Source organism: Gordionus sp. m RMFG-2023, chromosome 2 (genome assembly GCF_954871325.1).
Source record: "Gordionus sp. m RMFG-2023 chromosome 2, tfGorSpeb1-WG-v2, whole genome shotgun sequence".
NCBI classification, from domain to species: Eukaryota; Metazoa; Nematomorpha; class Gordioida; order Chordodea; family Parachordodidae; genus Gordionus; species Gordionus sp. m RMFG-2023.
This window is the reverse complement of record NC_088776.1, coordinates 41,089,941-41,100,682: the sequence shown is the minus strand read 5'-3', so window position 1 is coordinate 41,100,682 and position 10,742 is coordinate 41,089,941. Positions and strand designations below refer to the sequence as shown.

General features: G+C 25.5%; 1 protein-coding gene across 3 annotated transcripts; it reads left to right on the top strand.

Moving 5' to 3' along the window:
- The first annotated feature begins 49 nt into the window (after positions 1-49).
- On the top strand, positions 50-9,084 carry LOC135923156 (PHD finger protein 10-like). 3 transcript variants are annotated; one of them, XM_065457750.1, is made up of 10 exons: positions 50-477; positions 519-650; positions 693-802; positions 847-893; positions 981-1,007; positions 2,606-2,679; positions 6,221-6,283; positions 6,373-6,469; positions 6,882-6,994; positions 8,779-9,084. In XM_065457750.1, exons 1-10 carry the CDS (start codon positions 259-261, stop codon positions 8,890-8,892), a joined length of 996 nt encoding a protein of 331 aa, XP_065313822.1. In that variant the 5' UTR covers positions 50-258; the 3' UTR covers positions 8,893-9,084. The 3 variants fall into 3 exon arrangements, with proteins under 3 accessions (XP_065313822.1, XP_065313821.1, XP_065313820.1); XM_065457749.1 differs by having other exon boundaries at positions 847-1,007; positions 8,779-8,915; positions 8,957-9,084; XM_065457748.1 differs by having other exon boundaries at positions 51-477; positions 847-1,007.
- Positions 9,085-10,742: the final 1,658 nt, after the last annotated feature.

The window sequence follows — 10,742 nt, the reverse complement described above, 5'->3', positions numbered from 1 at the left end:
AAATTGTTAATCTATTTAACTATAATGTTTTGTTTAATCATTTTTAATAAATAATTAAAGCTCTGGGTTAATTTTGGATGAAATAATCATGATATTTTTAATAAAAATATTTATATATAGATAATATATTTAAAGTCTCCCTACTCTTATCAACTCAAATTATTTTAAAAATTTTAACTTTTATAAAACGCAAAAAAAAGGCAATCTTTTAAAAAATAAAAAGCTGTACTTAAATTCTACTCATAGAAACAGCTGATTATGAGCACTATGAAATCAAATAATTTAGGAAAGTTGGAGGTAAACTTAATTTTAGGTATGGAATTTGAAAGTTTTGCTAACAATGATCTTGAGCAAGAACCTACAACGAATCTTGATAATAAAAATAGTGATAAAGTGCAAACATTGAATCTTAATGATAATATTGATGAAAAAACAATAAATCCTATTAATTCTAATGACAAAACATTTGAAAATTATGTAAAACTTTTAATAAAATTTTTCTTAAATTTTTTATATAGAATCCACTTTTTGAGAAGTATAAATCAGTCTCTACCATAAAAAAAGCTATGAAATCATCCTCAAAATTTAATAGGAAGCTTAATAGACAAAGAATGGAAGACCGCAAAGCTTATTTTGATCTACAAACAATGGTTGAAATTATTATTTGATATAAAATTATTAAATATTTTTAGGCCATTCACTATCCTCAAAAACACATAGATGATTTTATTATCCAGCCTCCACCTAATAGATTGTACCCAGTTGCAATTTTACCTTGGCAGTACCAAGATTGTTATAAAAAGTCCCACATCTTTAATATTATATAATATTTTTAATTAAATTAAGATATACACCACATGATCTTAAAAGGTTACCTCTCAATACTCCAACAAGTTTGACATGTTCTAAAGATCAATTATATAATTCAAATTATTTACAAAAATTGGAACAAAATAAATTGAATTTCAATATATTGATAGATAGTAACACTCTAACAGATTATCAAGGTACAAGGTATACATAAAAGCTTTAAAATATAAACCAAGATAAATTCTTAATGGTGAAACTGTTTAAATTGTGTAACATTTATTTAGTAAAATTTTAATAATTAATAAATATGGAAGCTAGACTAATGAAATCATATCCTTCTTTCTGATTGTTAAAAATTTTTTCCATAATCATGAATATCAGAAACCTGCAAAGGTGCCATTTATATGGCCTGGCGAGATTTTATTAAATAATTTTTTTTTGGCCTGGCTCGAGTTTTATATTTTCAGGCCTGGCTTGGATTTTTTTTAAATATATTTTTAATTTTTATGGCAATAGCAATTTAAAATATTTGGCTTTAGAATGTACAGCCCAGGTATTTTATAAAAAAATTTAAGCTAGGCCAGGCCCTTGTACCCAACTGGGCTTAGGGCTCAAAAGTTATTGGCAAAATTTTTTGAATACTAAACATGCTTTAATACACTTTTGAAAATCAGATTTTTAGAATTTGAAATGTACTCAAATTATTTAAAGTTGAAGAAAAAATGCATTGTAGAAAGCCCTGCCTATTTTGACCTGCTAAAAATTTTCACAAGTTCCCTGCCCATTATAATATTACAAAAATTCAAGTTAAAATTTTTTTTCCCTGTACACTGGGATATGAGATTTTTGGTTGCGAGGGCAAAACTAAATTTGGAGGCCCTTTTAAATCGCCATTGCAAAGAAAATCCAAATTAGCAAAAAGTTTGCACAGGTCTATATGCAATCTGTATAATTTTGCTAAGTACTATCTTCTCTATTCAATTCTTAAAATAAAATGTGAACTAACTTGTCATATACTACCTATAAGAATGTGCCTTTGAAATTGAAGGAAACCCTACTGAAAGCCAGACAAAGGTGAAGAAAAATCCCGCAAAATGGGAAGCATGTGGGTGAAGCCATCCATAAAATTTATATTGCTTGAAAAATTTCCCCATTAGGCAAAATATTATCAGTCCTCACTGCCTCTAAATCATAATAAATATTAGAGATCCATACAGCCCAACCCAAAAGTCCAGCATGTGGCCAATCCGTTTTTTTAAGGTCACCCATACCAAATATTTAGGCCTTACCAAAGCCTTAAATGTTTTTACAGCTTATAACTAAATTTATGACATTTTCCTTCATGAAAAATTATTACTGGCCAGGCCATATAAAAATTATTATAAGCTGGGTCAGGCCAAAAATCTCAATATAAATTTTTCACAAGTTGGGTCACCCCAACATTTACAGATAGTATAATATTGGTTAGACTTTTTCTGAAAGATAATATTAATTTGATTAAAGAGGGCAAAAAACTTTTAACCCAAAATGCAATATCCCCCAAAAAAGATGGCAGATGTTGGCTCTAGGCAAAACTATGAAATTGTTTGTTCATCCTGCAAACACTGTAAAACCAGCTCTTATATCAAACCTAAAATCAATTAGTTGCTATTCAATTCACAATTATTTGAATTAAAGCTTGGGCCAAGATTTATGAAATTTTTACTGGGCAGGGCTTGAGCCGAAGATATAAATCGGGTCAGGGTTGGGTTTAAAAATATTAAATATGTCAAAATTTATTTTAATATATTTATAGCATTACAAAATAATCAATCTCACCCTCTCGATATGAATCGAACCTATCATCAACTCTTAGATCAAACCATCGAAGTATTAATAAAAATAAATAAATTATTAGGTTATAATCAGAAATAAGGACATTTTTTTTGTTCTGCTCCTCCAGTTACTTGCTTGATATTTTTTGTTGCCTATGGTACCACTTCTGTTCCAATTCTTTTAACATTAAAAATATTCAATTAATAGTAGCTTCCAATTTTCACATACAAAACGTTTTGAGAAGCTGGGTTATTTTATGAGAACCTATAAAAAAAATTTTAACCCCCCGGAACCTATTCCTGATAATTTTTTAAAATAATAATTATATTCCTTTGTATCCTTTAAAATATTTTACCTTTAGACTCCATAATGTTCCTAGGCCTAAGTTGTAATTTATTAAGTTCCCCATAGACATATTTGTTGTTTAAGACTGGATAGGCTAGTTTATTTATATTTTATTATTTGAACATTTCATATTTTCCGATAGTTCCTTAAAATTGGAAATGTCAGTTAAAAATATCGTGCTCCCTTCAAAAGATCGTAATTTTTCCTGATTTGGGACCGTTTAGTGAATAGTAATTATTTATTAAACGGCAATTTCATACAAAGGTTATGAATTAAATTATAGGGGTACGGAGTACTCATTCAAAGTTAAAGACTTCAGTTAAAAAAGGAAAACATCAATCCATGCAGCGGGGGCTCCTCTACGCCCATGAGTCAGAAACAAATTCTCTAAAAAAATCCTCCCCCCCCTTCAAGAAAAAACATAAACATTTTACAAAATTTGTTCATCCTTTATATACTCAAAAATAATATAAAGTCTTCATTTTTACACAAAAATATAAGCACGGTTTATAATAAATAACACTAATTCGGATTATAAAAATTCAATGGTTACATCAAACCTTCAGGTTCAGGAGATTTTTGTGATTAAGCTGTGTCCAAAATGTTTTGAAAAAATCCTTAAAATAGTTTTCGCAAATTAATAACAAAACATTTAGGACACATCCAAGTTTTATAAATAAGGACCCAAATATAATAGCCTTCAATTACATAATAACAACTATTATTTAGAAAGTTAATTTTTCATAAAGTTTATATAAATTAGTTTATTTGAGTTATATAATAAAATTGTAATAGAAATAATATAATACAAAAATAGGAATAATTTACATAAATGAAACTAAATTTTCACAAAATAGTTTTTAAATTTAAAAATATCTTCTATTATCATAACATTAGTTTGATTTAAATAAGATTCATAAAATCCCATCATATGAAGTGAATCATTAAGCTTTTCTATTTTATTTGAATCTAGTATATCTATTTTTTTTAAAGAAAATATTATTTATTATAATATATATTTATCCCTTAGGATATCTGTTCTTTCAGATTCAATCCTTTTTTTCCTTTAAGGGTAGGAATAGGAATATTCATATTTTTGTTAAAAATGTAGGGTTTTCATTTTCTTTGGTAGCATTAATATTTTGATCTAACTATTATTCAATAATAAATATCAAATTACAGTATCATCAAAAGAATCAATAGTTATATTTTGCTTAGTATTTATGTTATTAAAAAGTGGGTTAGCAATTGCATTAAGGTATGATGCAGCTTATTATTAATTTTATATAAAAATATTAAATAATGCTGTTCCTAGGTGGCAATTTTCAGATTCCTAAAATAAAAATTTTTTTTATATTTTTGTCTTTTAATATTTTACATTTGTTTGTGACAATTTAAAACTTGACTCTGAAAATTAGGGCTGTGAAAAATTTAAACTTGACTCAGAATATTTGGCAATGTCATCAACCTTTTCTTTTTATCACAAATATTATTCTACATATTGGGGATCCTTACTTTTTATATTAAGAGCACCAGCACCTTTTATACAGCTAAAAGTTTTTCTACACTTGATCATAATTCAGATGTTTTTCCAATTTCTCCCAAATTTTCCTATTTTCTGCAGAATTGAATAAGTTATATTTGTACTAGAGGTTTCTGTGCAGCTTTCCATAAAACTATTTTCTGACATTAAAAATTACATTTATAATATAAATAAATGGCTATAATTTTTTGGGTTAGTAAATTTATAAATATGGTCAGTATTATTTAAAAATTGTTCAGGAACAACTGATATGTATTAAGGTTTTATTAAAAATAAATTGGTAAATGAATCTATTTATCTTAATATTACATACTAGCAACTAAGATCTTCATAATTCCTCTATTTATTTTTATTCATTTCTTTGAAATATATAAACTAATAATACTTACTAATTTTTTTATAAAATTTCCCAAAAATAAATGTTCACTATAAAATTTTAAGGTCTCACTTATTTTTTTAATATAAACTTGCCTTTATTTAGCGGTAATAGGAAAAAATAACACCTTAATAAACTGGAAAAAAAGTCCTCGAAAATGGTTCTTTCAAATATTTTATATGGAAAAAACACCCCTGACCTGATATAAAATCACTAGAAAATTGACAAAAAACTGCTCCATCAGTAATCAAAGTATTTATTTAATCCAAACTCTGATTCTAAAGTTGAAAAAATTATTGAATATTGCTTAATTTCTGTGAAACTAAATATACGGGAGGCCTATCAGGTAATATGTAGTTTGTTTTCTTACTTTTCCTCTTTATTTCTTAAATTATTTAATTTTTTATATAGTTGGACCTCAAGGTTGTAATATTTTTAAAATTTAAGAAAGGGCGAATTGCTCAGATCGGGATCACGGATCTTTTTTTAAAATTATTCTACCATCTCAAATCGTGGTGTTCCGAATTAATTTCCTTAGTTTCTTAGGAGTTCATTGACATCTATCTTCCCTTAATATTTTTTTGTTTTTAATCCATATCAGATTTTTATATGTCTATTTAGTTGTCTACATAGCAATATTGTCATCAAATTTGTTCCTGGGCAGATGTATTTTTTTATAAATTGTATACAAAGTGAGCAGATATTGTTTTAGTTTTACAATGATGTATATATACTACTAGCTTGGCGATTCATTACTTAGTGTATATATATAGGAGTCCTCTGTAGCGTCATTTTGTGGTTTGCATTGTGGCTTAATGCCATACCAATATATTAATCCACATTAATCTCATTTCATTGATATGCAAGCCACGTTCTACAACTGATTCCTATGTGTAGACTTTTAAAGGAATTTAACAAATGAATCATCAATCTAGTCATATATACATCATCGTTTTTATTATTGATAATAATTTTTATTAATTATTACTATAATAATTTACGAAGTTAACTACTAAATAATTTTTTGTGTATCATACAACTAATATATTTTTTAAATTTTTAATGATGCAGGAAAGCATTCTATTATATAATAAAAATATTTAATTTGATGTAGTAATTATTTTACGTGATGGTTTTTTCCGAGTGTAATTTTTTAGGGCTCATTAATCGGGTTTCTGTCCTGTTTTCGTTCTGCTCAAATCTCTGTTCCGTTTTTGTCTCTCACATCTACCTTCCGGTTCTTATCCCCAATCCAAGTCTTTGATTTTATTACTAAAAATTTTATAAAATTTTAACATTTTTTATATTCGTAAATTTATATATAACTTAAGCATTCTAAATTTACTAATGATGAAACGGATACGGTTTCTATCGATTCACTACAAAAATCACAAGTTAACTTTTTTATAATATATCTTTTTTTAAATTTTGTAACTACTTCATATTCCTATTATAATTTTCTATCAAAATAATAAATTTATAGATTCTTGGAGATTGGTGTCATATATGTGGCTTTCCGGCGTTAGCTGATTCTTTATTGAAAGGAAGTTTAATTAGTTGTGCCGAGTGTTTTAAAACGGGTTTATAATTTTAATATAATGTTTATTTGTTTATTTTACTTTCAAATACATCCATAAATCCTAAACCACATTTTCTATAGTCTGCCAAATAAATCATTCATTTTTCCAGAGGGAAGAGAGATTCTACGATTTCTTTTCCCCTTAGCCACGCCCATAACTTTTCATAGAAATTCGATAGATTATATGCCAATATGTTAAATCTTAAATGATTATATTTTAATTCTATTTTCCCTTCGATTTTCAACTAAGTTCATATATTTTCAACTAAACTTTCCTTACATTTTTTTCCAATAACTAATCAATGCGATTCTTGATCATTGAATGGCTCTGATATGATGACATTTTAAAGATTTAAATATATCAATTTGCCATGTTTATTGGTAAAAAAAGTTTATATATATTTTTCGATTAGGTCACCCTTCATGTTTAGGTCTAACTTCAACAATGGTCAATATTATTAATACTTACGCGTGGCAATGTGTAGATTGTAAAAATTGTGCGAAATGCTTTAATACTGGGAATGAAGTTATAATTATTTTATATTATTTTTAAAATGAATATTTTAAATGGAGCAAGGTTTTACTTATATTATGATGTTAAATATCAATAATCTATAAATATTTTATTTTTAAAAGATTTTTACTTTTCATTTTTCACTTGAATGATAATAAAAATATATGATAAAATACAAATTATATGTTTTGCATTATGAACATTATATAGAATTAAAATAAAGTATTGCAGCATTCTTTTTATAAACCTTTGGTGAAGTTAAGGAATGGGAACTTCATCAATCCTTTTATTTTCCATTGAACCAACAAAGCTAAGAGTTAGTCAATGTATGTCTAAGATTAACCTCTGTTTTGGATAGTAAGTCTCTTTTGATTACTCTGATTTTTGCTTGAATGAGAGGGCTTATTTTTTAAAGGTCGATAAAGTTTCCCTATTATAGCCAGGAATTTAGCGATTCTTTAATCGTTTTCTCCCTTTATTATATTCCTATTAACATTTCCACGAAGGAAATTTATATTTGTTTCTTCTTATTTCGTCGTCTTTTATAAAATAATTATATAGAAATGCTGATGCCATTAAATGCTAATATGTCAATCAGATTTTACAATAGATATTATTTAATTCCTAGACTTAACCCTAGCCCTTAAAATTTGAATTGGGATATTACCTAATATAGACTAAGTAAAATTAGATATGAATAGAATAGTATCAACATTTTATAACTGCATTATTTTTTTTTTATTATTATATCTCTTCAAGATGTTTCCAAAACTTATTTCAAAAGTTTTAAAATAAAGAAATATAACGTGAAAATTTTTTAAAAAAATATTTGAGCCACATTTTTATTTTCCATTAAAATAGACTTATTACATATCACATGTTTTTTGATAAAGTTTTTAAAAAGAATTATAACACAGGGTCAAGTAAAAATATATTAATATTTAATATAGTTAAAATTAGGGTGCATAATTCTTCTCATTAGACTATGCTCAAAATCTTTTTAATTCGAATAGTTTTAAAACTTTCAGAAGTGTCAAAATTTTATAGAATTATATTTTGGACATCTATTTATTTTTAAATTAAAAAAATTTCAAAAGCTTGCGAATCAAAATTTAGTGATATTTGAATACAGCCTTAGCAATTTTGATAGGTGAAGATCCATAAAATTATTTTTATTTAATTGATAAAAAAATATTAAATATTATTTATGAAATTTTATATAAAAAAACATGACTTTTGAAAAATAAAATGTTTTACATTCTTATTCAAAAAGAGTTTTGAAATCAGAATCTGAAACCTTTGTGGTTTTAAATTATTGAGTACAATTTTTATTTCGGGTTTTGCTTTTAAAAATGTTCTAGATATATGGTAATTCTTTTAAAATTTAAAATAATGGAAGAATATTTAATTTTCTTTATAAGACTGCTTCTAAAATTTATTTGAAAAGTTTCAAGACTTTAAGCAACTTTATGTTAAAATTTGTACTTTTTTAATTTTCTATTTTAAAAAAAGTTTATTTCTTTCCATCAAAAACATTTTAAAAAAAATTTTTATATTAAAAACTAATTATTAGATATTTGTTTTAAATCTTGCCTTTTATTTCCTGATAAATAACAATAAAACGACGGTCTTTTTTGCGAAAAATTATATGGCTGCGATGTCGCTACAAATCTTTTCGCATTGTGATAGCCACTATGAATGCAGCCTAAGTCCAAAATATCAAAAAATACGATTCTCAAACTTTTGAAACATTACATTTTGAATGGTTAAATTATTATACAATTGAACATATATAGGCTGAAATGATGTGCTGTGATAAATGTGATAGAGGCTTCCACTCATTTTGTGTTGGTATGGAAACAATTCCTGATGGTGAATGGATATGTTTTAATTGTCTTAAATCTCAATGATTTTTATTGTTTATAAATTTATAGTATTATTTATAATCAAATTTATTTATCTGCTATTTTAAAGGAATTAAATGTGCTCGCCATTTATATACGTCGTTTTTACATGCATAATATGTTATATTAATTTGGATATATTTTAACATGTGATTATATATCTGCTCTGGGCTTAACATAAATAAAACATCGGCCCCTAGCCCGAAAATAAATATTAATTATATTTTTTCATTATTCCTTTCTCTTTGAAAGATACTACGATTAAAAGCTGAATATAAAAAACATACTTGAAGGTTGAAGGAGTCAAAATATTATTTGCTACAATTTAAAGAGTTTAGCACCTTTTTTTCTTCTTCGTGAGATAACTTAAAGCTATAGGAAATGTTTTTATTACCTTTATTAGATGCATCAGTGGGTAGTGTTGTTAATTAGTCGAGTAATCAACTTAAAACTTTAGCGACTAAATTAGAATTAGTCGACTAAAACGACTAATAAAGTCGACTAAAAAGACTAATATAGTGACTAAAACAACTAATTTAGTCGACTAAGTTGATCTATTTAGTCAGCATAGTCGACCCATTTAGTCTACATGCTTATCGATTAATTTAGTCGACTAAATAAATTTTTTGAACCTAACCACTGTATAGTCGGGGTTAGTCTAGTTCATCCGACTACTTGAGATATCAGAGAAGATAAACCATAGAAAAGTCACAAATCTCATATTCGTTATTTATAAGAATTTTTTGTTTTTCTTAATTTCTTTGAATCAAATGGGCAAAAATATACATGTTAAATTTAAATTAGGATGTAACATAGAAAAGTGACAATTGTCATACTCATGTTCGTTATTTTTGAAGTTTTTTGAGTTATTTTAAAGTAAATAGGTAAAAATATTTTGTAACCATGTTAAATTTGAATTTCAATGAAGATGTACCTTAGAAAAGTGACAATTGTTATAATCGTTATTTTTGAACTTTTTTAAATTAAATAGGTAAAAATATATATTGTAAACATGTTAAATTCAATGATAGTTAAATTAAAATTTCAGTGAAGATGTACCATAGAAAAGTGACAATTGTTATAATCGTTATTTTTAATATTTTTTTGAATTTTTTCAAAGCAAATAGTATATCGAAACATGTTATATTAAAGTTATAGTGATGCACCTTAAAAAGTCACAATTGTGATAATCGATATTTGTGAACTTTTTTCTATTTTTTCAAAGAAAATAGGTAAAAATATATATTGTAACCATGTTAAATTAAAATTTTATGAAGATACCACAGAAAAGTGACAATTGTCATAATCGTTATTTTTGAATTTTTCCAAAAATATTTATTGTAAACATGTTAAGTTAAAATTTCAGTGAAGATGTACCATAGAAAAGTGACAATAGACATAATTGTTATCTTTTAACCTTTTTTAATTTTTTTTAAAACAAATAGGTAAAAATATATTTTGGTAAAATAAAATTTCAATGAAGATGTACCATAGAAAAGTGACAATTGTCATTTGTGACCTTTTTTGAATTTCAAAGAAAACAGGTAAAAATATATATTGTAACCATGTTAAATTATAATTTTAATGAAGATAACACAGAAAAATGACGATTGTCATAATCGTTTCTTTGAACTTTTTTGAATTTTTTCAAAGCAAATAGGTAAAAATATTTATTGTAAACATGTTTAGTTAAAATTTTAGTGAAGATGTACCATAGAAAAGTGACAATTGTCATAATATTATTTTTTAAATTTTTTTAAAGCAAACTGGTAAATATATATTGTAAACATGTTAAATTAAATTTTAGTGAAGATACCACAGAAAAGTGACAATTGTCATAATCGTTATTTTTGAAC

Excerpts from the sequence above, each read along its gene's own strand:
- LOC135923156 (XM_065457749.1), top strand. The coding sequence starts at position 259 with ATGAGCACTATGAAATCAAATAATTTAGGAAAGTTGGAGGTAAACTTA. Across the intron at positions 1,008-2,605 it reads CACTCTAACAGATTATCAAG|CATTACAAAATAATCAATCT; the intron begins GTACAAGGTATA and ends ATATATTTATAG. Across the intron at positions 2,680-6,220 it reads TCTTAGATCAAACCATCGAA|CATTCTAAATTTACTAATGA; the intron begins GTATTAATAAAA and ends ATATAACTTAAG.